At 54.2% G+C, this 26412-nt stretch overlaps 3 protein-coding genes across 4 annotated transcripts; 1 reads left to right on the top strand and 2 right to left on the bottom strand.

The window, feature by feature from the left end:
* Positions 1 to 2510: 2510 nt before the first annotated feature.
* Positions 2511 to 9888, top strand: COL8A2 (collagen type VIII alpha 2 chain; the record flags this gene model as incomplete). The annotated part of the gene is made up of 2 exons (XM_084300853.1): positions 2511 to 2673; positions 7967 to 9888. The coding sequence occupies 2 exons, from the start codon at positions 2511 to 2513 to the stop codon at positions 9886 to 9888; spliced, it is 2085 nt and encodes a 694-aa protein (XP_084156979.1).
* Positions 9889 to 13576: 3688 nt separating this feature from the next.
* ADPRS (ADP-ribosylserine hydrolase) lies at positions 13577 to 19037 on the bottom strand. Of its 2 annotated transcripts, none has more exons than XM_084300497.1 (6): positions 18769 to 19037; positions 17926 to 18022; positions 16893 to 17100; positions 16602 to 16786; positions 16422 to 16522; positions 13577 to 15858 (listed from the first exon to the last, which is right to left on the bottom strand). In XM_084300497.1, the coding sequence occupies exons 1-6, from the start codon at positions 19034 to 19036 to the stop codon at positions 15566 to 15568; spliced, it is 1152 nt and encodes a 383-aa protein (XP_084156623.1). In that variant the 5' UTR covers position 19037; the 3' UTR covers positions 13577 to 15565. The 2 variants fall into 2 exon arrangements, with proteins under 2 accessions (XP_084156623.1, XP_084156624.1); XM_084300498.1 differs by having other exon boundaries at positions 18802 to 19037.
* A 1135-nt stretch (positions 19038 to 20172) lies between these two features.
* Positions 20173 to 25282, bottom strand: TEKT2 (tektin 2; the record flags this gene model as incomplete). The annotated part of the gene is made up of 9 exons (XM_084300603.1): positions 20173 to 20420; positions 21011 to 21090; positions 21349 to 21492; positions 22191 to 22298; positions 22724 to 22838; positions 23508 to 23651; positions 23769 to 23974; positions 24599 to 24724; positions 25127 to 25282. The coding sequence occupies 9 exons, from the start codon at positions 25280 to 25282 to the stop codon at positions 20207 to 20209; spliced, it is 1293 nt and encodes a 430-aa protein (XP_084156729.1). The 3' UTR covers positions 20173 to 20206.
* Positions 25283 to 26412: the final 1130 nt, after the last annotated feature.

Raw genomic sequence — 26412 nt, 5'->3', positions numbered from 1 at the left:
CATTTCTTGTCTCGTTTCTCGTGCTCTAAGTGTGAGACTTTTTTTTTTTTTTTTTCGATATTTTTTTTTTTTTTCCCCCTCCGGTGCTTTCATTGCGTGCCAGGGGTTTTTAACACGTCTGCTCGCGCGGTGCCAGGGGAGCAGACACTTGCACAGCTAGCGCGGCGGCGGCGCGCTCTGAAGCCGTGCCAGGGGTCTCCGCGCCGGGCCGGCCGCGCACCCGCTGCTCCGGAGCCCGCTCCCCGCCGCCAGCCCCTTGGTGGGGGGGGGGACGACAGCACGGCTTGGCTGAGCCCCCTGAACGCACCCCCTTTATAAACTCTCCGGCCCCATCTGCTCCTGCTGGGCTTGTTTTTCCTGGCCGGGGAGGTTGTGCTCCAACTACTGTACGGCGCGGGGACGGGCAGCAGATGGTGGCTGCTGGGCTGTCCCCATCCCGCGGTGCTCGGGGGCAGGAGGGGCTGTGCCACAGACCTGTGGAGCCCCCAGCACATCTCCCCTTCTCCAGGTGGGACAAACAAGCCCCCCGTGCCGTCCCTGCCAGCTGCAGATGGTTTGGTCCCGAACCGCTGGCCCTGTGGGATTTTTGGCCCCCCGGCGAGCCAGCCAGCTCGTGGCGGTGCCTTCAAGGATGGACACATCGCAGGGCTGCTAAGAGTGATTAATTACTTAACGCCGGAGATCTCAGGCATGAAAGAGCCTCTTCTTAGCCATGCTGTGCACACTCGATCCATCAGACCAAACTCCAGACGTTGCCAGTTTATTAAGTCACTGCCCGGGGGCACCGCCTATCGCAGGGACTCCAGCGGCCGGTGCCTGCCTTAAGCCACCTGCGGGGTCCCAGGCCAGGTCTGCGGCCCCATACCCCCCTTGGGAGGACAGGTGAAGCCACCTGGCCAGATTAATGGAGATCATGGGCGAGCTAAACCCCATCCAGAGGTGCTCCATGGCCACTTATCTCGGCCACGGAGCAGGCTGCCTCGATTTAGCACCCGGTACCCGGCGAGACCGCAGCTGGAGCCAAGCAGACAGATCGCCGTGGCCACCATCCCCGTCCCCCTTCTCCCTTTTGCTCCAGGTGCTGCTGATGGTTATGGGGTGTCCCGAAACCCGCAGCTCCTCCTGCCCCAGCCACCCAGCTGGGGATTGTCCCCATTGCCACAGCCCCGGTGGCACCTGGTGGCACTCGGGCTGAGCCGTGCCGAGGCGCTGTTCCCATGGTGTGGGCTGCTCAGAGCAACAGGGAGCATCCCGCGAAAGCTCCCGAACCGAGGGGAGGAACAAGCCTGAGCAAAGCCCAAGTGGCAGAAAAGAGAGATAGGAAATGAGGGGAAGGGATGGAGTCAGAGCCAGAGGCACGGGGGTCATTCCAGGTAAGGAAAACAAATAAATAGCTGATTCAGGATTTTGTTCTCCTCTTTTATTTAGCAGAAACCGTATTTTTACAGCTGCAGTCCCTTAAAAACGGGATTTTTTTCCCCCCTTAAACAGACCCCTGTAAAATAATGCTTCATAAAAATAAGCGTTCCTCTTCTAAACCCCACGAACAATAAGGCCAACAAGGTGCTCGCTCAGCAGGGTCCTGCTCGTGCCCCCAGCCCCGGCAGCACACGAGGCTTCCACCAACCTGCCAAGCGCTTGCAGCACGGGGAGCAATCCCACGCCAGGGCTCCCTTTACTTAATTTGGTTTAATTAGATTTCAGCTTATTTATTTATTTTTCCCCTCCACGCTGCAGCTTTTTTTTTTTTTTTTCGCTGCTGTTTCAGCAAAAGCGATCCAAGAAATTCCGACCAAATCCCGGCGCGCTGCAGCCCTGTCCCTGCCTCCCCGTCGGGGAGAGGCGAAGGGCTTAATTCTCATTAATTACCACCACGGGTCAATTATTGCGAGGAGGAGGAGAAGAAAAAAATACAACAGCCAAGCTCTTTGGCATCACGTGTTGTTTAAGCTTCTGAAAATAAACGTTCTCCGCAGATCAATCCGTTCGCAGCTCCGCGCATGGGGCTGGCACAGAACATGCTGCTAGAGGAAAGGTGTATTTACAGAGGGTGTTTATTTTAAATAAACAGGCTCTTAAGGCTGAGGCTGCTGCTCCCAAATGCTGCAGCCCTCCCCGGGGCTTTCCCAGCCAAGGGATGGACCCAGCCTTTGCTCTCCGAGCGAGCTCCTGGTGCTGTGCACGAAGCACCGCAGCCAACCCTGAGCGTGGTGAGGTTTGGGCTCCGATCTTGCAGTTTGGGGCTGCCAGGAGCTTCCTGGGCACGCAGGGCTCTGCTTATGGCACAGGATCCGTGCGTTTATCCTGCATCCCCCAACTGCTGCATGTCGGGAAGGGGAACGCTTCCAGGGGCGCAGAGAAAGGGAATTTTGTGTGTCTCCGCTCCCCCAGGACCCTTCCTAAGGCCTTGGGCGCACGCTCCCCACTGATCCTTGTGGGGTGAGGGGTGGAAATCGGGCTCGGGTCCCCCCCTCACTGTCATTTCGTCCGCAGGAGCGGCGCGGGCCAGGATGCTGCCGGACGCCGCGGTGCTGCTGCTGCTGCTGGTGGTGGTCGGCCTTCGCTCGGTGGCAGGAGGAGGAGCGGCGGGCTACGCGCAAGTGAAGTACATGCAGCCCATGGTGAAGGGGCCCCTGGGACCCCCCTTTCGGGAAGGCAAAGGGCAGTACCTCGGTAAGGGACGCGCTTGGCACGGGGTTGGGAGGATGGGGGGGATGAGGCTGCCGTGAGACTGGGGCACTGCAGCATCCCACAGCATCTCACAGCATCCTACAGCATCCCATAACATCCCACAGCATCCCACAGCATCTCACAGCATCCAGTAGCATCCCACAGCATCCTACAGCATACCGCAGCCACCGGGCACTCCCCATCAACCCCAAGCCCCAGGTGCTGCCCTGCAGATTGCTCTCTTTCCCCCCAAAAAATGAAATAAGACCAGGGGATGACAGCACGGAGAGGCTGAGCAAAGCCCTTGCTGGGGCTGGGGGGGTTTCCCAGTTCTTGCCCTGCTCACATCCCTTGGCATGCTCAGTCTGGGTGCTCATGCACAAAGCAGCCCCACAGCCCTTTGCTCTCCTTTTCCTCCTTTTCTGCACATTTTCCAGTGGCTTTGGGGCTCGTGCCCAGGCACGGGAGCCCTGACACTCGCTGAGTCCCTCTGTTAAACCCAAGCCATCCCCACAAGGCTTTTTTTTTTTCCCACTCCTCCACCTATTCCGTTTTCCCTGCCTGCGTTTTGCACCAGCTGGGAAAGGAAAGAGGGCCAAGGCCCAAGCTGGGAGACCCAGCCCAGCACGACGAGGGTGAGAGAGAGTGATTTCCTCCTCCACACGTGTTAAATCAATCCCCACCAGGCAACATGTGCCGCTCGGAGGGGCAGAGGCGCTGAGGTCATTGCTCGGAGCCGCCAGCCCCTCTGCTGCGCTTCCAGCCGAGCTGCAGCCTTTCAGAACCGCCGGCCCGGAGCCGCCCTGCCTGCACGCCCTGCTGGAACATCCTGCCTGCACGCCCTGCTCGCACGCCCTGTCTGCACGCCTTGCCTTCACACCCTGCCTCCGTGCCCTGTCTGCACGCCTTGCCTGCCTGCACGCCCAGCCTGCACTCGCACCCTCCTTGCACGCCCTCCTTGCACACCCTGCCCACCCTGCAGCACCCCAGTGCCCGCCTGGGGCTTCCTTTGCGCCCTGGTGCTGAAGCTCAGAGGGGTCCATCAGATCCCCAAACCTGGGGGTTATTAGCTTGTGCTAATTACACACCCCCTCTGTAAAATTAAAGGTGTTGAGTGTGGCTGGGGATCTCCAAAACTTCTTGGCTCGTCTGCCAAGGGAGCCCCCAGCATCTCCATGAGGTGCCTGTGGCTGTCGTCACACCCCGGGCGATATCAGCACTTCGAGAGGGGGGCAGATGGGGGGCACCGAGCCCTCTCTCTGGTACCCACACAGTGCTCCCGCTGCTCTCCTACAGCCAGCACCACGGGATGGGCATCACCACGGGATGGGGCAGGTCCCTAGGGTGCCCGGTGGCTCTGCTGTGGGGGTGCAAGCATCACGGGGACCCCCCCCAAAGGCTCTCCGAGACCCAGACCCTCCTGGGAGCTGAAGTCTTGGCTCTGGGAGGAGAAACCGGAGAAGGTTTGGCTGCCGGTGGCTGATTTACTGCCGGGCTGAATGGCTTATCAGGAGTTCAGCTCAGCACATATGTCAGAAAACACACAGCAAAACCTGGAGCCGAGGCGCGCTCGGAGCCCCCCCTCCGCTCCCTGCCCCCTTCCCAGCTGTTGTAAAGCTGCTCCCTGAATCCCAGCCAGAGACAAAACCTTCCAGCGCAGCCTCACCAAAGAGCAGCGTTTCAGCTGCTGATGGGCCGGGATTCAAATATCTTCTCCCTGCTGCTTTTCCTTCTTTTTTTTCCTCTTTCTTCCTATGCGTCTGAGCGGCTCGTGCTGCCTCCGAGCCTGCTGGCCGTGGTGGAGCAGCGAGCACTGATGCAGGCTGGGCTGATGCAGGGCACAGCAGCCTCACGGGGTGAAAAAGGGCAGAGAGCACCCGGGGAGCTCCCGCTGAGGCTGGCGGCCCCGCTGTAGGATGGAGGAACGGGACCCTAGTGGCCCTCACCCTCCAAAAACCCCATGGGGAAAAACGGGCAGGGGGCCACACAAAGCCATCCGGGGATGCCGGTGCCTCCCGCATCCCACCCAGCTCCCAGCTCTGCTTAACCTCCCCTTGGCAAAGTAAATCCCTGCTGGCCCCCTGCCCTGCTCAGGGCTCTCAGCTGACTCGCCGCGACGGCGCAGGGCCGTGCCGGGCCCCCGCTGCCCCCCGAGCCACCGGGACCCCTGCGGCCCCCAGCTGCTGCCCCAGTCTGGCCCCAGGGGGGCTGAGACCCCCACCTGGGGGGCTAGAGCCAGCCCCAGGGCTGCAGGCACTGCCTGGCCTGCTGGTGCCATCTAGTGAGAAGGACAGGGCTGCTTTCCTTGGGGTGCTGGATTGATTTTTCTGCACCCAAACTGGCCTCCTGGCTGCAAGGAGGCAGCTCTGAATGGCTGGCAGCAGGGCTGGGTGCTCACCCTGTGCCTGGGCTTCATCTCCCCTTTCCAAACATCCCATCTTCCCAAACACATCCCTCCTGCCCAAACACATCCCATCTTCCCAAACACATTGAGCTGAGCTGTTTTAAGGCCACTGCAAAGTCGTAGCCCCATGGACAGCCCCATCCACCCTCCTGCCCCCAGCCCCACAGAGAGCATGAGGCCTCTTTGCCTGTCCGTCCCCACAGAGCAGGGATGCCGACAGCATTTAAGCAGACATTTGCATGGTTGGGTTTATTTTGTTTTGGTCCAGAAGGACGTTCATGGCTCTTCTGTGCATGACGGCTGTCCCAAAGGCCCTGCCTCAGCAGCCCCCAGCTCGCTGCCACGTGTGGGCCGTGCTCAGTGAGGCGCCCGGGGCTCCCCCTGCAAGGGGCACAGTTTTAAAGGAAAAACATGGTTTTACGAGGGAAATAGGCCTGGACTGCCAGCAGACAGGCACAGCAGGAGCAGCTGGGGCAACCAGGCCTGCAGCACCTTGGCTCGGGGCACTGGTAGGGTGCTGGATTATTCCTCTGATGGCTGGGTTCCTCCTCCCGGGATGAAGGCAGCACTGGGGGCTGCAGGACCCACTGGGCGATCCCCACGTTCCTCAAGAAGCTCCCTGGTGCCAAGGTGAGGGCTGGCAAAGGCCGTGCCTGCCCCGTCCCCTCCCCGCTGCCCCAGCTGGCTCTTTGCGTTAGCATTCGGGGCAGCTTTGTTCATGCTTCGAGGGGAACACACAACCCCATGCTGCTGCCGTGAAACGCAGAGCTCGGAGACATGCGTCTGTGGTAAGACATGGTCTTTTGAAATAGGATACCGCCGGGGCTGCAGTGGCCCAGTTTCTCCCTGCTAACGTCCCCGGTTTGGTTTTCCCGTCTGCTTTTTTGGCCGCCTGCAAGTTGGCAGCTCGCGCCTGGCGTGGTTCTTGCGCTGCCTTGTGTGAGTGTGTGCGCACACTTTTCCCTTCCTTCGTGGGCTCAGCTGCGGAGCCTTGTTCTGATTCCATGCAAAATGACCTAGAAAACTAATTCTTTTCAAACCATTGCAAGAAAAGAAAAAAAAAAAAAAAAAAAGAGGGGGGGGGGGGAAGTGGAGGAGGAGAAAACACATTGAAATAATTTTCCGGAGAAAAATTTTTCCAGAATTCAAACCCCAGAAATCTGCTTCGGTGCAATGCTTCACGTCTCCCTTGCCTTCTTTCCCACACCGTTTTCTGGGGTGAGGAGCAGGAGGCTCGCAGAAATCCAGTGGCAGTGTCATGACAGACAAGTATTTCCTTAATCCAGGCTGCCAAGTGACCTCTGTTATAGCTGAGGAGGAGTGGGCCAGGCTTTGATATGTAGATAAGCTGTGAAAATGTTTCCATTACCGAAAGAAAAACAAGCACCAGGCCTGGAGATGGCCAGAGCTAATTGCTGAGCTGGGAAAGGTGAAGCTGCTGCGGGTGCGCTGGGAGCCATGCCTGCTGCTGCTGCTGTTGTGCTTTACATGTGTCCCAAACCTCCCCTAACCTCCTCCTGTTGATTAAAGACACCAAAGGTGGGCAGGTGATGGTGCTACGGGTGCTTTGGGAGCTCGGGAGCCCCTCTGCCTCCTCCAGCAGCACCAGGCTGGGGCACGCAGCGACCAGTTCAGCTCTGTTCTTCCTTGGGTTTGGTTAAATTTTGCCCGAGGCGTTGAGGCCCTTTCCTGTGCCCTTCACCTTTCTCACCGTAGCCCCGTGTACATATGGCTGCCAAGCCTTTCCTTCGTTTCGAGCTTCCCAAAAGAGAGCTCATGGCATTTGGTGTTTCTCACCCATTCCCTGCCTCACGTGGGAAGCGACACCCTGCCTGGGCTAGCCTCAAAGCGTGATTTATGCTCACGTCTGCGCTTTTCGCGCTGAGCTGCGGTGGGCATGTAATCTGGCTCGCCTCGGCTTTGTAGTCTCTCAGCCCATTAGTTTCTTTCTTATATCCGTTTGCAAAAGACCTCTATAAATTCTTTAAATGTCAAGTGGTTACGGCCTGTTCCCAGCTGGGCTGACTCACTTGGATGCAACCGAGGTTGCGTTTCCCTCGCAGCTATTGGCTTTTCCTCCCTCCTCAGCGCTTTTTTCTTTGTAAGTTTTTCTCTACCTCGCTGGACACGGGAGCTGAGCCAGAGAACGCCGCTGGCATGTCTTAACGGCTACACGAATCGCCTCCCCGGTCTCTCGAGTACACGCAAGAGGTTTCTTTTGAATCCCAAAGGAGACAATCAAGCATAGGTCTCTGGGGCCCTGGCCTCACGGGATGGGGTAGAGGGATTATCTCCAGTCCTGGCATCCTCCGTTGCCAGCTGAGCCCAGGCAGCAGCGGCCGAGTCCCACGCTGCTTTCGAGGCTGCTGGGAAGTGAGGCAGCGGGAGGTTTGAATCCAGCTCCTAAAAAAAAAACCCACAGCAGGTCATCACAAAACAGCGCTGCCAGAGCCGACAGTAATTGCCGGTCTTGTTGACACCCTCTGCGGAGGGACAGATGGAGCAAGGCTTCAATTAGTGCCTTGGGCTCTGGCCAAGGTCTGGCCTCAAGTCTGCTGATGTGGTGGCCCAGGAAGCCACCGTGACCACGTTTAAATAAAACCATTTCTGGAGGAGGGCAGGCTTGCAAGGACCCGGTTGAGGGGAAGGCTCCCGCTCTGCGCAGCCATGCGCTCACTGCAAAATAAATGTTAGCTGCTGACCTGCTGAGTTTTTTTTCCAGCCCCAGCACTGACAGTGGCTGCCTTTGGCACCACATGCTGCTTGGGGGGGGGGGGGGTATCACTGCAAAACGAAGGTGCTGCTGGCTGCAGGCACCTGAACCCCATGGCTTCACGTGTCCTCAGCCCACCGCTGCCCCCAGTAAAGCTCTGCGGTCTCCTCTCTCCACAGACATGCCGCCGCTGCTGCCGATGGACCTCAAAGGGGAGCCAGGACCTCCAGGGAAGCCCGGACCCCGCGGCCCCCCCGGTCCCCCTGGCTACCCAGGAAAGCCAGGCACGGGGAAGCCGGGCATGCATGGCCAGCCCGGACCTGCTGGGCCCCCCGGCTTCTCAGGCATTGGGAAACCCGGCATCCCAGGACTGCCTGGAAAGGCAGGGATGAAGGGGATGCCTGGAGCCAAGGGTGAACCTGGCATACGAGGAGAGCAAGGACCCAGAGGACTGCCTGGCCCCCCGGGGCTACCGGGGCCAGCCGGCATCTCGGTCAACGGGAAACCAGGCCCCCAGGGTGGCCCAGGGCTGCCAGGGTTTCGGGGCGAGCCTGGCCCAAAAGGGGAGCCTGGTCCCCGCGGAGAGCGAGGGATGAAGGGTGAAAATGGAGTGGGGAAGCCAGGGCTACCGGGACCACGGGGGAACGGGGGCCCTCCTGGCCCCGCAGGGCCCCCAGGGCCTGTTGGCGTTGGAAAACCCGGCCTCGATGGCCTGCCGGGTGCGCCGGGGGAGAAGGGCGACATGGGGCCCCCGGGTGGGCCGGGGGTCAGCGGGGAACCTGGCCCCGTGGGGCCGCGGGGGCCTCCCGGCATCGATGGGATCGGCATCCCGGGTGCAGCGGGGGTGCCCGGCATACAGGGCCCTATGGGACCGAAGGGAGAACCGGGCATCCGTGGCCTCCCCGGTTTGCCAGGCCCCACGGGCTATGGGAAGCCAGGCTTGCCCGGCCTCAAGGGAGATCGCGGCCAGCCTGGGGTGCCAGGAGCCATCGGTGATAAGGGGGAACCCGGTGTCGATGGCGAGCCAGGCGAGCCGGGCCCTGCGGGTGTCATCGGGCCACCGGGGCCACCGGGGTCCATGGGCCTGCCAGGAAAGCATGGGCTGCCCGGCTCCAAGGGCGATGTGGGGCCCAGTGGGCCCCCGGGAATGCCGGGGATGCGTGGTGACCAGGGCCCGAATGGCTTCGCAGGGAAGCCGGGAGTGCCGGGAGAAAGGGGTCTGCCCGGCTCACAGGGTCCCCCCGGCCCAACGGGCCCGAAAGGGGAACCGGGGTTCATCGGTCTCCCGGGGGTGCCGGGATTAACGGGCGGCCCTGGGCCAAAAGGGGACGGCGGGATCCCTGGGCAGCCGGGGCTGCGGGGCCCCTCCGGCATCCCAGGCTTGCAGGGACCCGCGGGTCCCATGGGGCCACAAGGGTTGCCAGGGCTCAAAGGGGAGCCCGGGCTCCCTGGGGCTCCTGGTGAGGGGAAAACGGGCGAACCCGGCATGGCCGGCCCCATTGGCCCACCAGGAATGCCAGGAACGCCGGGGCTGAACGGGCCACCGGGCCCACCGGGGCCACCCGGGCCACCGGGAGCACCGGGGGTGTTTGACGAGACCGGCATCGCGGGGCTGCACCTGCCTGACGGAGGCGTGGAGGGCGCCGTGCTGGGGAACGGCAAGCCGGGGAAGCCGCAGTACGGCCGAGGAGAGCTCTCCGCCCGCATCGCGCCCGCCTTCACCGCCATCCTCACCTCTCCCTTCCCGGCGTCCGGCATGCCGGTCAAATTCGACCGGACTTTGTACAACGGGCACAACGGCTACAACCCGGTCACCGGGATATTCACCTGCCCCGTATCCGGCATTTATTACTTTGCCTACCACGTGCATGTCAAAGGGACTAACGTTTGGGTGGCGCTTTATAAGAACAACGTGCCCGCCACCTACACCTACGATGAGTACAAAAAAGGCTACCTGGACCAAGCCTCGGGCAGTGCCGTGCTTGAACTCAAGGAGAACGACCAAGTCTGGGTACAAATGCCCTCAGACCAGGCCAACGGGTTGTACTCCACAGAATACATCCACTCCTCCTTCTCCGGGTTCCTGCTTTGCCCCACATAACGGCTGTAGGGCGCGTTTCCTTTTCACCCACTTTAGCCATAAACTGTCTTTTTTTTTTTTTTTTTGATAAAAAAATGAATTAAAATTAATACAAAAAAGAAAAATCACTGGGAAGAACGCGCAAGCCGTTGTCGCGGGACCTTGCTTCATGCTGTTTGATCCATGAGTCAAGAGGGTAATCAGAAAGGAGACGACTTTTCTTTCTTTCTTTCTTTTTTAGGGGGATAGAGAAGGGAGGGAGGGAGCAACTTCCTCAGTAAAGTGTATTTGGAATAAATTTTACCCTAGTGACTGCACATCAAACACAGGAACTCGCTTGGGATGGCAAGGATCTGGCTGTGCAGAACATTGCTCTGCGACCCAGGGAGGGGAGTCTGGAAGACTCCTGGCCTATAATCAAGTGCCCTCGCTTCCCATTCTGAGCACTAGTCAAATAAATACAGCTGTTGTAATGGATGGTGTATTTGCTAGTCAACACAGAGGTCCTAGGCACTTAAGACAAATGCATACAGCACCAGAGATCCTTGATGGATTGAGAAATTTCCTTCCCAACCCATCAAATGCCCACATTTCGGGCTCCCTGATGCCTATTTGTTTAGACTGTGCTTTGAGGGGGCCCGTCTTACTCCAGATTCAGTGTGGTTGGATTTATAAACAGAGAAAGTGGAACACTTTGCATAAGCACCTTCTTATAGTAAGTAAATATTATTTTTTAGCCTTCTCCCCCACCCCACCCCCAATCATCTTTAGGAATAAAACCATCCAGGCACTGCTTTTTGGGAGGACGACAGCCAGCCTGGTCCAGAGCTGATCAGGGAAGCTGGGACCCCTGTGATGGACGAACAACGATCCTCCCTCTTGTGTTAATTCATCTCCTGGCAAGCCCGAGGGCTCGTCCTGTCCCGTACATTTCTTTGCAGTCCAAAGACTTGACCTCACGAGTGTGTCATTCTCTGACGACGCGGGGATGGCACAAAAAGCCTGGCTTACAGTGCTGCTGGCCTGGTGTGACGGAAGGTTTAGTTCTGCTTTCTTCCAAGTGCCTCTTACGGACAACCTGCTTTCACTGCCTCACTACTCCAGGATGTGTAAGCTTTCACATTGGTATTTTCCCCCCTTCTCCGGGGACCTTTTTATTAAGAACCAGTGATAACTCTTTAACTTTCCATTCAGTCATTTTACAACGGTGCTATTACCTACTTAACGATGTTATTTACAAGTCTAGTGCAATATGTGTCTGTAAAAGCGCGCCGTTCCAGGTGCCAATCTATGACAGGTTAAAAAAAAATCACATTTGTCTGTTGTTACCACTTTTTGTCTCTCCAATGCTTGAAACGTCATCGACCTAAATATGAGCTACAAGGATTTGGGGAAGGAATGCGCGGATTCTGACCACTTGGCTGCTCTGTCCTTTGCTAAAGGGAGTGATTGAGCTCTGCTGCTTCGCGGATTTTCTCATGGTAGAATAGTGATTGCCAGCCGCACTTAGAGTGAAGCAATTCTTCTCATCCCAGGCAAGTAGCACGCTGCTGAAGTTACCCCACGAGTTATACTGCGTGTCCCCCTACCAGGGCACATCCCTGAGAAAATGGCAATGATTTGGTCACCAGCTGAGCAACTCTTACCCTCACATTTTCCTAAAGCCTACTCCATGGCCAAAGAGAAGAGATGTAGCAAGAATGGGACTTGGGATTGTTCTCCAGATTGACTGTACAAGATATTTAAACTTTTTCTATTATTTTTTTTCCTTTGGTTGTTTTTTGTTTTGTTTTTCTGTAAGCCTGTCCCGTCTTTCTGTCTCTTGCCATCCAGGGCTTCCATTTAGAAACACCCCTATCCCTGAAATTAAGAAACACAAAAGCCTAAAATTGAAAGGCCAGCACTTGAGCTCCTGCCCTTCTGGGGCTGGCATCCCTCCGCCAGGATGATTTGACTCCACAGAAAGCTGCAAGTTGTGACATGAGGAAGTTCTCTCAAGTTGAAACGCAGCCTGGGCGCTTCTGATCCCACTGGACGTTTTTAATTCCTGAGAGCAGCGAGGTGCCACGGCCACTTGGGTCCCGATCCCAGCTGGAGCAGGAGCCATACAGACAAGCAACCCTAAAATTAAAAGTGGAAGCTCGCTTTCTTCGAGCCCAGCCTTGGGAGGAGGGCTCTGGGACGAAGCCTGCGTCTCCTTTATCGACTTTTCTGTCCTGTGGAGAACAGCAACAGACTGGAGCTGGCAGCACGGGACACCCGCTGGGGTCTCGCTCCCTCTGCCAGGCAGCTCTGCGGCGGCGGGGCGGCGACGTGCACACTACCTGCAGTAGGGTCCGCAGCTTCCACGTGCTCCCAGGTGCTCTCCGGGGTGGAAGCGTAGTCCTCTTCTTCGACAACACCATTTATTTATACTGTGCTCTAACCTACGTTCGATCTCGTTTTGTTCTGTGTTGTTTTATTCCGATCTTCTCGTTCTAGCTGGCAAAAAAAAGCGGCGACAAAACTACTCGCTGTAACCAAACCGAGTCAGTAACTCGTTCAGTGCTGTAGATATTGTTTTGCATTTCCACTTTCCCTTCACGTGCAGAGCATAAACCATAATCAACCTTTTGCAGCTGTATAACCTGTTACATTTACACAGTAATTGAAAGGCAGAGAGATTACATGCACATAGGCTAGAAAAAAACGATGCACGGGACGAGGGAGGCTGTTCACTAAACCAGATATCGTCAGGAAGATTTTTTTTTTCTGGAGTACTGAGTACGTGATATTCGCCAGCAGAAGGAATTATTTTCTGTCGTGTGTGTGAGCGCATGGGATTTTGGTTTCAATCGCAGTAATAAAAAAAAAAAGGTTGGGTTGGATGAAGTATGTCTATTGTTAATTATGAAAACTGCATTACAACATGCATTTTTATATACAAATTCTTACTATTTTTTTTTAAATTTGCCTCTAGTATCTTCATTTCTAACCTAGTATATAGAGGTTTTTAGTTTTGTAAATACTTATTACATGCACTGTCTGTCATAGTAAAAGTTGGTTTAAAATGCACTCTTTTTGTGATCAGAAACTGGCCTTGTCTTCAGAACTAAAACTACAGTACTTGATTGTATTGACAAACCATCAATAAAACTTATTGTATAAAAGGTAGGCTCAGCTGTGCCTTTGTCCTACTTACCTTACCCTTCACTCCTTTGGACAGAAGGCCCCCCAAAAGCTGCACATGCAGGATATAAAAACACCTACAGGGCAGACCCTTATTAGAAGGGCACGAGCCGACAGCTTCCTTATGCTCCCCACACACTTGCCACCGACTCCTGATGAGCACAGCCTCACCTGGTCCTGTCCCTGGCACCCCTGACACCCACAAAATCCGTTCACAGAGGTGATGAGGATTATGTCCTCTCCTAGCAGAGGAAACAGGAGCGCTGCAGCACGGCCTCCAGGCAAATCACGTTTCACACACACACTTTCTGTGTACGTTTTCCCGAGTCCAGCTTCAGCTAAATGACGAGGATTCTTTAGAACAGCTACAAAACCCTGGCAGAAACATAAATAAAGCCATCTAATTGCCCAGAAGCCTGACCAGCTCTGTTCTCCAGCTCAGAAGGCTGAGGTCAGATGTTCCCCAGGGCAATGTCATGCCTGAAGCCCAGAAACAACTTTGTGACTTTAACGAAAAGACAGGAGCAGTGGCTAAATAACAAAGATAGCTGCATGATTTTATTTCTTTCCAAGAAAGTCAGAGCTGAGTGTTTTGGTATGCATTTAAATTCTGGCCTAAAATGAGCTGTATTTTTTAAACAGGAAACTTCTGTTCTTCATGAATTCCACACATTTAAAATTATAAAGCTCCTTTAAAGGGAAAATACCTTCTTTTAAATAACTCTGTGAATACGTCGACATCTCTGGCAGAAAAACGTGAAAAACCTGACATTTTACACCTCAGATCTGCAGCACAATATACAAAAGACCAAAATTCCACATGTTCTCAGAACAAGATATTCATTTATACAAGGAAAACCCATTAAAGCATCACACAGAAGACTGGCACTTGAAGGAAGCAGAGTACAGGAAAGCCTGGAATGACTATCACGAGCAGATTTTCCACACGTGCATGCGGTCTGACACACACAACAGCCATGTGCTGCTATCAGAAGGGAGTGAACTCCATTCGTGTACAACATTCACTTCCTGGTGTTACAAGAAATACTAGAGAGAGAACAGAGAATTACACTGCCACATTCAAATTTACAAACATTTCCATATGATGACTGCTTGCCTCTTTTGTTTTTAATTATTGGAAAACCCTTTTCAGACGTGCCGTACACAAGCTGTTATTATTCCCTTTCTGATCAGCTCCATTTGGCAAAGGTTTTAAACTTGAAACCCTGGAACAACACAGCTTTGCTAGAATATTCTTGCCCCCCCCAGTACCAGCCTCAAACCCTGAAATTCTTTTAAACTCTGCTAAGTTCTCTCCCAATTAACCTTCTTTCCCCTTTATTTTCAGATGATTCTTACAAAGTAGAGCTTTAAAGCTATGAGAATTAGCTCCTGCTTCCTGCTGAAGTCATTTTTTGTCGCTGACTGCAGCAGGAGCAAGAATTCAATCCTTGTGTGACACTGGGTTTCATGATGTACCTCCACCCCCAGATTTAGGTAGCAATCTCTTGGTGCTCTGGACATAGGTAGGACAGGATTAAAAATGCAGGGCGAAAGGATTAGGAACTAAGGAAATGGCTGCAGAAATGCGAAAGTCAGTGATATAAGGGAACACAAAATGTAATAAATCAGGACAGCATCGGGCAGATTGCAGAGCACAGGACACCAAAGGGACAATAATTAGTTATGCCTTCTTCCAGCGGTAACAATGAGCCTACTGGGATTCTGTCTGCATGCACCAAAGGCAGTTCATGGAATCACAGAATGGCCTGGGTTGAAAAGGACCTTAAAGATCATCTAGTTTCAACCTCCCTGCTCAGTGGGTTGCCAACCACTGCAGCACGCTGCCCAGAGCCGCATCCAGCCTGGCCTTCAATGCCTCCAGGGATGGGGCAGTTCTTAAAATGCCACTAGCTATGCAGAGAAATCCCTTCTCCAATCTCTGGCACTTTTCATTTTGCTTTTACTGTAGCGAACATCCCTTTCTGTTCTCCTGCATCCTCACTGCACAGTACAGGTGGGAAGCATCCTGCCAGGCTCTCCCCTCTCATGCTGCTCTGATGACTCCCACCCACAGCCTTTAGCTGGTCAGTAGAGAACAAATCAGTGTTTCAAGAGGGGTGAGCAGCCTGTGAGAGCCACTGCTTGACAGAGCTAACAACTGAAGTGAAGGCCACGGCGTACAGAGCAAAACAGCAAAAGAGTCAGCGGGGTCAGACACCCACCCAGCAGTGACAAAGTGACATAGTGGCAGGAGAGTGGGACAAAGCAAGAAGCAGAAATCCTATGAAAACTAGACGCTCCTGTACTTCAGAGGAGAGGCACACCACTGTCCAAGGCTCCGCATGCAGCCATTTCCCAGCTGGAGGGGCACGTCCCATCTCTTCAAACCCCTCGGCTCACAGCAGATGTCTCTCCGATGGAGGCTCACCGGTGTCTGCAGACGGCAGGGATCCCCCCCAAACTTTCTGACCAGAACAGCAGAGGATTCCACCTGCTTTGCCTTCTGCACACAAGCTCCCCTCGGGGCTCAGAGCCGCTGGCAGTACAGTTCATACAAGCTATTTGCCAGCTTCTGCGTCTCTTGAAAAGCTTCACAGCTCTGCTCCCAGCTCGGGGGTATCTGTTCCTCACCATAATAAGCCCCTGCAATGGCTCCTGCCATGGTGGCAATGGTGTCTGTGTCTCCACCCAGAGAGATACAGTAGATGATGGTCCTCTGCAGGTTGCTGTAGTGTTCAGGAATATCTGGGTCAGCTTCCATACAGCGCAAGAAGGAGTAAATTGCAGTAGGGACAGACCGCAAAGCTGCGATGCCATTGCCTGTTAAAAAAAAAAACAAAACAAACAACAAGCACAATGACCTTTAGTGCTGCAGAACACTCTGGTCTTTTTTCCCACACAAGTACCTGTTCCCTTTTCATTGCAACATCCTAACATCCCATTGCCAGTTACTTTCTGTTTTAGTATTGCTGATTTTATCACGCCAAAGAGCAAAACTAAGTTTGCAAAAGACTCCCTGTGTTCACCACTACCACTGCCACCCCGGAGACCAAATCACAGCCACACCAGCACGGGCTGGCAGTACTCATCCAACACGAAGATCTTACAGCCATTAAGACGAGGTCTTAGAATATTAAGAAACTTTACTCAAGATTGTTTTTCTTAGTCAGATTTTTTTTCCCAGCAATTCAGGGAGGGAGTCACAGGGTCAGGACTCAGAGAATTACTGCCTGGAGAGCACACGCAGCCTTTCCAGCACACGCAGTGCCTGGCAGGCAGCAGGGGCCAAAGTGGTAGCCCGGGGGAGGACAAATGACCCCGGCTTACTGAGTTGGTCCTGCTTCCAGCTCTTTCCTAACACTAGTAGTAAGAAAGGTATTTACCTAATTCAAACAATACATCATCTTTGGGAACACTGCTGAGCTCCAAAAATTCTTTTATTTTCTTCAAGCGCCTTGAAAATGGTAAGTCCTCAAATCCCAGCCTGGAAACAAAAGCACAATAAGGAAGAGAGACTGAAAAGCCAGAACAAACTGTACACAGCAGTGTACACAGCTACTTACGCTCGGGCATCAGTAAGAGATTTATCATCTGCTTCTATGTCTTCCATGTGGCTAATCAGCTGCTCAAGGAAGGTTTCCTTGCTGAGCTCTCCCTGCAGGGCGAGATGCACCGCCAGGGCCTGCAGGATGGCCCCGTTGTAACCCAGGGAGTTGGCATGGGTTAATTCAGCACTGAGCTTTGCAAACTGCAAAAGAAAACACATCATGAGCAAAACTGAGAGACCACGGTGGGACTCGCCTGACAGCAGGGAGTCGTAGGGCCAGAGTGCCCAAAAGGGCCAAGAATCATACCTTCTTTACATCCTGAACATCAGAATAGGCGAGCGAAATGCCTGCCACCCTCATGGCACCGCCGTTTCCATAGGAGCCTTTCCCATTAAACTGGGCTCTTGCAGGTTCAAACACATCGTTGCACTTGGGGCTCAGGAGCTTCTTAAAGACATTGACAACTGCCATCCCGTAGCCCCTGTTGGGTTCCTTCTTGTATTCCTCAGCAAACCTGCCGCGGTCAAGAAAGCATCAGTTACACAGGTGAGAAAGAATACAAGGGATACTCGGTCTGTTACTGAAGTTGCAAAGGTTGTAAAAGGCACTTCATAGGGTGAACTAATAGCACATGGACAATCCAGTGACAGTCACGGTTCAACTGATTCACTTCTGCATGCAAAGAATCTCACTCCCAAAAATTGGTGTGAAAGGAGGAAAGGGTGTATAAACATCATCTTTCACAACCCACTTGTTTCCCTCTCAACTTTGCTTTGAAATAGAAGCAAACTGGAAACATTTCCCTGGGTCACAACCACAAAGAAAGTCTTTTGTTCAAGTTCAATGGAAGTGTTTTCTAAACAAATAAATGCTCTCCCCTAAGTGGAACCAAATGCTGCCAGGGCTGTGGATCCAAAAGGGAAATGGATCATAAACAAGCTGAAGCTGACCTCACTAATATTCACTAACTAAATTAAGGGAAGTACAAACATAAATAGCAACAAATTAACATGAAAGGAAATGCTTCTGAAATGTCTGAGCGTTATCTTTCAGAAAGGTGGGTAAATGCACACGGCTGCAATACAGAATGGTAAAACAGCACGTCCCATACTGCTTCATTTCAAAGCTAATGATGCTGTATGTTCCAGGACAGCGCTAGGCACATAATAAATTACAGGATTAGCAATCACTCTTATCTTCTCCACAAATTAACAATGACTTTGCCTTAGCCCCTGTCCCCTTTTGCAGAAAATTACAGTGATTGCTTCACTTTAAGAAAGTCTTGCCATTGCTAGTGAATGTCAACTCCCTGGCCTCAGAAGCTGGCTGCAGTCCTTACCTCTTGGCCATGTCAACTTCGTCAAACTCCCTCTTGGCCAGCAGAGACTGCACCACAGACCTGCTCATGGCCGTGTCGTCTGTGTACGAAAGCGTTTCTAAAATAGAAGGTCAAAACATAACATGAGCGTCCAAGGGCAAGCTCCTGTCCTTCTCAGCTCCCAGCTCTTCCCTACTTTCCAAGGACCCCCTATCCGCATAGTTGGAGTTAAAAAACTACCAGAAGACTGACAGCAACTCAAGCTCACTGCCCACAGCCATCAGAGCAGCAAGGCACAGAGCATGAGGGATGCGATCACAGCAAGAACGAGACAAAAAGCATTTCGAAGCAAATAAGATCCAAGACAAAATGTTTGGCGTTTCATAGGCACAGACGGACAAGTCAGAGATGTCTCTTTCTTGGGGAGTTTACAGCATGCACTGACAAGCAGAGAAGATAAAGCACTGCTGCATTTAAGGTATACAGCAATAAAATTGTGCCACCGAGGCACGGTGATGTTCCTGCACCCCAATTTCACTCAAAAAACATCTGAGGGCCCTCAGCTTCACCTCCATGCCCAACATGTGCACGGGGGCCAGGACACGGCCACAGGGAGCTGGGCGCAGCTTCAGCAAAACCAGCCCCAAAAGGGAGGACCCCAGCCCCAAAAACGGGGACCCGAGCACTAAAGGGAGGACCCGAGCCCCAAAAAGAGGGACCCCAGCCCCACAGCACCGGGGTCCTGCACCCCGGCAGGGCTGAGGGACCCCGGGCTCCCCACGGTTGGGGTCTGCCCGGTGTGAGGGGATCTCGGGGGGCTCCCTCCCGGGGCCGGTCCCGGTCCCCCCCCGCCGTTCCGCCCACCTCTGCGGGCGCTGCCGGGCGGTTCTCCCTCACCGGCCGGCCCGGGCGCCGGTTCCAAGCCGCGGAGGAAGCGCAGCAAGTCGGGCAGCTTCACCACGCTCCTGCCCTCGAAGACAGCACCGAGGCAATCGCCCAGCAGCGCCCCGGCCAAGCAGCCCCGGAACCGGGCGGGACCGGGCCGAGGACGAGCCGCAGCCGCTGCCACCGGAGACCGACCCGAGCCCGAGCCCGAGCCCGGGCCAGACCCGGAGCCCGCCGCCGCCGCCATTTTGTCCCGCACCGCCTCACAGCCGGCACCAGCGGCCCCTGGCGGCCCGGAGGGGAGAGCGCTGAGAACCGGGGGCTGCGCTTGGGGGCTTCACAGGGCCCCTGGGGGCTGCCCATGGGATCACAGAATCATTAGGGTTGAAAAAAGCCTCCAAGATCACTGCTCCAACCGCCTCCTGCCACCACCACCCACTGCCCCTGTCCCCCAGCACCACGTCCAACCTCTCCCTGAACACCCCCAGGGACGGGGACTCCCCCACCTCCCTGGGCAACCCGTCCCAACGCCTGAGCGCTCTTGCTGAGGAGAAATGTCTCCTCATTTCCAGCCTGAACCTCCCCTGGCACAACTCGAGGCCGTTCCCTCTGCTCCTGGCACAGTTCCCTGTGAGCAGAGGCCGACCCCAGCTCCCCACCCCTTCCTTCCAGGCAGGTGCAGAGAGCAATGAGCTCTCCCCTGTTCCTCCTCTCCACCAGCAGCAGCAGGCTGGAGGATGTTATTCCCAGATGGCCACTTTATCTCCCTGTGCTAATTTTTCCTCCATCCCCTCATGAAGAACACGGGGCTCCTTCCCCCTAGGAGCAGTGCCCAGGGGGAGCGTGGTGCTCAGCACCTCTCAGCACACCGGGAGCGGGACCTGCACCTCGCCCTGTGTTGGGTTAAAACAAGGCTGCTGGCAAACGAGGCAGGACGGACTCTGTCTCTTGTTCGTGTAGCTTGTGTTAGCTCTGCAGGGCTAGCAGGCGGGGGGAAATCCCAAGCCAAACTTTAATCATTAAAGGGAGCAGATTCGAGTCAGTGCACCCAGAGAGCAGATGTGGCGCGCTGCCACCATTACACAGTCCCTTTTCAGAGCCCAGCCTCGCACTTTGAAGGACTTAAAACACTAAAGAGCCCAGATGGATTCAATCATCACGAAATAGCTTCCAACACTGTCAGATGACAACTGCTCTTGGGGACAGACTCTTTATTGTTTATAATGCTCCTTGGAGTGCAAGAGGCTATAAACATCATGCAAGGGGACAGACAGTTATATAACAAACTAAGGAGAGAGAGAGGGAGGAGAATTATATTATCCTAACATGACACAGATGTCCGCTTTCCCTACTACGGAACTGAGTCACTGGTAGCTCTCTCTTCGGCGTGGCTCATTGCACAACACTCCCCAGCACACTAAGCCAACTCCAGCTGCCCGTTCTTCAGCGGGGAGGGTGCACGGTTTGTGGTCCGGTTGAAAGTGTCGACCTCTGGCACAAATTTCTCGGCAGGAACCACGAGTTTTCGCCGGCTATCCATACACTTGTTGTCCAGCACCAGGGAATTGGCTTTGTAGCCCATATCTGTCTGGATGCGGTAAAGCTGTCTGTATAGAGCGTCCAAGGCATCCCTGAGAACAAGCACAAGTGAGAGGATTTGGGTTCAGACACCGTATTCACATCTCAAGTTGGACAGGAAACACACAACTTCCCACTTTCTGGCAGCAGAAATAGCTGTGTAGCATTTGCCTTTGCATAAAGAGCTAATGCACCAGATACTTCTCAGTGCATAGCAGTAGCATTGTTTGGGTCTGTGAATAGCAAGCCCACACGCTGCTCCTAGATTGCAGCACAGAGATGTGCACCCTGGGAGCACTGAGCCAGCCCAGAACAGCACTTCTATTTCCTCCTTCACTTTTCACCCACTTTTTTTTTCCCTTTTAGAACTGCTGATTAAGCCTGGTTGCAGTCTGAGTGCAGGCAAGGGCCGTGGGAACCCCATCCAGCCTCCCACCATGCAGACCTCCAGGCCTTGCCTGCTCACCCGCTGCCCAGTGAAGCATCCCTCCAAGCCCAAAAACCATTTCCACTCTTGCTCTAAACAGACACAAGCTCCCAAAATGCAGCTCCTGCAGGCATGCCAGGCCCAGCACTGCACATAGCCATGTCCCTCACGTCAGCAATGCTGGGCCACCATCGCTGCAGGGAGCAGAGGACTTACTGTGCCTCTGCCAGCTTGAGCTTGAGCGCGCGGATGATTCCCTCCAGCTGGTGGACCTCATCTGTTAGCCCGTACTGGACCTGCAAGGTGGGGAGGGAGTCAGTCGTGGCAGTTAACAGGACCAATGTGCTGTTTTAGAAAGGCCACAGTTCTCTCGTTCCCCTGCCAGCCCAGCTGGGACATTTATTTGCTCGCTTTGCCGTGTGCTTGTAGGAACTGTTGCTCAGTCCCTCTGTAGTTTTCTCCAAAGCACAGCCACGCTTCTCAGACTCACGCAAGCACCCCAGTTCAGCTCCCCAGTCCCTACTGGCAGGATGTGTGCCAGGTGAGGCTGGTACCTGATCCCGACAGAGCTCCACGTTGGGCCGATACGTGCGGGTCTCCAGGCGGGTGTGTGCTACTTTCAGATCCTGCATTTTCCTTCGGAGATCTTCCTCCAGCCGTCGGATGTCCTCTTCCATCTCAGCGATTTCCTCCAAGGTCTAAGGATAAAGATGTGCACCGTGAGGGTGATGATGATCAGCCACAGTTCCCTTCCCTTAGGATACAGGCTGGAAAACAGCCCCCACACAACCTGGGCTTTTACTGTGCTGGGAATGGATTTTAAAACAAGGGCTTCTGAGTGTTGAACCCCTCTGCTCATACATCAGGCTTCTCACACAGACCAGGCATGGTGCTGCGGTGCTTTATGGCCACAGTGGTTGAGACCAGGGGTGAAATAAAAAGGCCAAAATGTGGTAGCACTGCTGGGAAATGTCAGAGCAGCAACTGTGACGGCAGAGGAAGTTTGGGTGTTGCAGAGATCACACATGTGCCACTTCACAGCTTTTGTGGGGAACGACCTTTATATTTAAAACAAAACTGAGACAGATTTATAGGCAGCCTCTCTCTCACAGTTGTGTTCCCCTGCAAGTGCAGGATCAGTATGGAAACGCAGACTTTTGCCATCACAGATTAATGGGATAGATAAAAATTCAAGGAATGGAAGTGTGCGCCATGGTTTAACAGCCTTTCTTGTAGCAGGGAAACCCCTACCCATCTCTGCCCCCAGCTTGTCAGACCAGGACACGTGAGCACAGCAAGGAAGCGCTCAGACCGAGTAGCATTCCAGGTAACAAGCAGCCTTCGGATTCAATTCCCACCCAAAGTTGTGGTTGATGACCAAACAAGCGCCATTTACATTTTGCTCCTGCCATTTCAGCTCATCGTAGGCTCTCTCCATGTCTCTAATCCTCTTGCGCAAGGCAAACTCTGTAGCTACACGCTGAGCCTCCAGCTCGTTGTTGGTCTGAAGAGAGAACAGTCTGCAGTCACACACATCCCGAATGGCTCTCCCTCCCAGCAGCTGACAATGTGGCCATCACATGAGACGTGTGAGGTTGGGACAAGCCTATAAACAAAACCATCGGGGTTCTGGCAGCTGGAAGGGTCCCCTGACATGCACATGCAGGTCATGCACCCCCCTGTAGCCAAAAGGCACGGGAACGATGGACTGGTACGAGTCTTCCAGGTTGCTGAGCCTGTTGCAACCTCCACAGCACAATCAAAGCCCCCTTTTAAAGCAGGAGGGCGACTGCTCTCAGCAGGGTGTGTGGGCTGATGCTCTCTTTTCCAGGACTCCCTTTCCCTGGTCACAGCACACAAACCCATTCTCCCATGCTGGATCCCACAGAACTCTGGCACCACTGATTCCCAGCCAAGGGACTCATTTACCTGGGCAATGGCAAGCATGATCACTTCTCGGAGCTTAGTCGAGGCTTTCATTTCTGCCTCAGCGTGATCCTTGTTGTATTGGCTATTCTGCTCCCACTCATCAACTGCAGTTGATCTGTGAACAAATCAGTTATGAAAATAAGTTGTGTGTTTGCAAGACAGTTCAAAAGGAACCACCTGCTGCAGGCCAAGAAGGCTTTCTGCAGTGCAAAACGATTCAGGAATTCTGGAGGTCACATCCTGTCCGATCCCCTCAGTGCACCAGCTGGAGCTTGCTACCCCACGGCTCCTGCACCAAGCCCAACATCTGCTCAAACTGGGGACACATCCAAAGCATGCTATGAAATGCCAAGCAAGAGAAAAATGTGCAACAGCTCCCCCATAAGCTGTGCCAAAGGCTGATACCATACTACTCACTGTCATCTGTAGCCAAGTAGCAGGGAGGCAGGGCAGCAAGCTTCCCTGGTTTTGCAGTGACGACTTAGATAACACGTTCACTCTGCTCCCATTTTCCCCTTTACCAAGATATTTGACAATGATGGTGTTATGGGCTAGGTATGCTCTGACATCCTGAAAGATCTGATAGCACCAGTACACGTCACTAGCAATCAGCCCACTACAGTCATGGATTCAGGTCTCATCTCCCAAAAGGCTGTGGCTTCACATTCCAAGAGCCACAACAACCCCCAGCAGCCAACTCCTGTTCTGAGCTCTCTCGGTAACTCAAGACTCTTTCAAGCACCAGCATGGATTTGGCCCCCACAAGGGCAAGCTCTTTACTTACCCATTTGGGACACGCGTTGGGTTGACCTTGAAGGAGATATTGGGAGAGTTCACGCTGAGGGATAAGCACACGCGATCTATTTCCAACGCTTCCATCTTGCCCCGGTGGTCAAAGCTCAGCTGCTGGCGAGCTTCCTGGAGGTGGCTGCAGGAAGCAAGGCTGGAGTCAGCGGGGAGCATGCGGACGAGGGAGGCAGCTCCCCACTTCAAAATCACAACCCCTGTCATCTTTTTAAAATGAGCGATGTTTTATTTGACTCACCAGAGCTGCTCGAAGGCTTCATTCACCCTCTGCTGCAGTTCTCTCTTGGCCTTGTCTATCACCTTCACCTCCTTGTGCAGCTCGTCCTCCACGGGGTCCCTCACCACGTCGATGGCACGGCGGCTCTCACGGAGCGTCAGGCACTCAATGGCAACGTCCAAAGACAAGTTCTTTGCCTGGAGGGCGCGTTCTGCTGCTTCCTTCACCTGGAGGGAGAAGCTAGCTGTGTGAGGGGGTCCCCTTCAGGGATGGAAGAGGAAGAAAGGAAGGGAAACCCACCAATGCCCTTGGTAGGAGGGCATTTCCACTGCTTGTATCTGCAGTTCTGAAACCTCTTAGCAAATCTGGAATGAAAACTGTGAGAGCTGAACACACCAGTCCTCTACGCCTGCTCTTCACATCAGGAGTCACACCTTGCTGGGGAATAGGGGCTCCAAAAGGAGCAGCCCGTGGGTTTAGAACTAAAAGAATCAGAGACACATCCCACTGCTACTCTCTATTTAAAATCAAACATTTTCAAACTAAGGTCTTAACATACTGCTCACTACGCTTTAGAGCTCTAAAAAACAAAACAAAACAAAACAAAAAAAAAAAAAAGAACACATGTGCATGCAATGCACAGCTCCATAAAATGGCTTAGCTCAGCCAAGAACACACTGGCTCGCTTTCCAGGAAGTCATTTCATCAGGTATCGATCCCAGTGTACCTGTGATAAGCCCCCACCTTGGACACCATATGGGCTTGCCCACTGCAGAAGACACAAATCAATTATTTAACATCCCATGTTAAAAGCGTAGGTTGATTTCCAGCCATCTGTCTTCCCAACATACTTTGGCTAAGGCATCGATTTCCTCATCTATGTCTGCAAGGCATTTGTCCAGGGTCTCTTTCCATCTGTTCACACTGCTGATACGTTCAGTCAGGCGGGTTCGGTTGTCATGCTCATCCCATTTCGCCTGGAATTAGAGTAGAAATGCCATGAGGTGGTTTCTTTTGTTTATTTTTTTAAACTGAAATTGTGAAACTTGCTGAAGCCTTTTCCTGGATTCAGAATTGACAGACCTCTCGCAGAGGTGTAGCATTGTCGTTTGGTCAAACAGCCACCTACACAAGTGGGGAGCACAGAAAACAACACAACTTGCAACGGCTGTGAGAATCACACCCTGGGAGCTCATGACAGCACACACACCACTGCACACATATATTTATTTACTTTCTGTAAATGTATTTAGGAGGTTTCCAGGAGGTAAACCCCTCTACTCTCCCCTAGTTTGTACAATGGGATCTAGACACCCTCCCACACTCCTCAGCCTGCTGTTCTGACAGACCCAGGAGTGGCTGAGCTGCTGAAGGCCCACCTGGTTGTTGGTTTCGTTGCGGAGAGCTCGGGTTTCCTGCCGGACTCGGTGGGAAGCAGAACGCTGGCTTTCGGCATCGGCTGAGATGAGTTCGGCGTTGGTGTGCCAGTCCGGCACAGTGAACCTCTGCCCCGGCTTCACGCTCAGCGTGGCCATCTCGCCGGAACAGGCGACTGCAAGGGAGCAGAAAATTAACATTTATTCACAGAAACACACTAAATGGAGACGCATGGAAGCAAAATTTGCCTCTGGGGAAGGGCAAACAGAGCTGCCCTCCTGGGCCAGGAGGAAAGGCCCTCCGACCTGCGGCTCCCTGGAGAGCGGCGCTGCTGGCAGAGCCAAGGAGCTGCTCCCGGCACCACCTCTCATTAACTGGGCTGGGACAGCGCAGCCGCTTCCATCAGCGGCTCTGCTTCTGTCGCTGTTGCCTAGGCTCTGCCCTGGCAGCGCTCTCAGGGGACTCAGAGGCTTTGCAGGAGCTGTACGGCTCGCTGCCGTCTTCGTGATCTGGGGATTACCGAGGGGGCTTGGAGCAGCTCCAGGAGAGACTGCAGCTCCACCACAGCTCCTGAGGAAACCGCAGCCCCTCAAACCCTCCTCAAACCCCACCATCCACCAGATCTCTGGGGGCACGCAACCATCCCACTGCAATACACGCCTACCCCCAGCCCCTTGAGGCAGCACTGAAGCTCCCCAACCCCATAAGACCCCCAGGGGCACAGGGCTCGGAGACCCTCCGAGACCTTGTGGCTGAGGGGAAGGCACGAGGGCAGAGTCCCCACAGCCCTCAGAAGACCCCCGGAGCAGCGCTGCCCAGCCTCAAGGCAGCCTCAGGGCCTGGCCCCGCTCCCCTCAGGGCCCGGGGCCCTCCTTCACCCCCTCACCGCCGCCGCCGCTCCCCGTTCCTGGCCTGCGTGCGGCCCCGTTGCTATGAGGCGCCGCCACCCCTGGGGCCGTTACCGGGGCGAAGCTTCCATCTTCGTGTTGGTTACTGCTGGAGTTAACGCTCCAAGGCGATAAAAAGCAAAAAGCAGGAATTTATTATTATTGATATTTGTTAAAGGGGAAGCCCAAGGGACAGGCGTGGCAGTGTGGAGAAGCAAAAGCAGGAATTTAATAATTTATTCTTATTTTTTCACGGTGAAACCCAAGGGACAGGGACAGAAGCTCAGAACCTGGATTTACAAAGGATTTTATCTGCCTGTGCCCAGCACTGGGCACCCACCACCATCATATCCCCCCACGCTCCCACTTTTGTGGGCAACAGTGAGATTTAAACCACCCCT

The sequence above is a fragment of the Netta rufina genome, assembly GCF_964035555.1.
Source record: "Netta rufina genome assembly, chromosome: 23".
Classification (NCBI taxonomy): domain Eukaryota; kingdom Metazoa; phylum Chordata; class Aves; order Anseriformes; family Anatidae; genus Netta; species Netta rufina.
The sequence above is the reverse complement of the archived record's forward strand: the minus strand, read 5'-3'. Positions and strand labels throughout refer to the sequence as shown.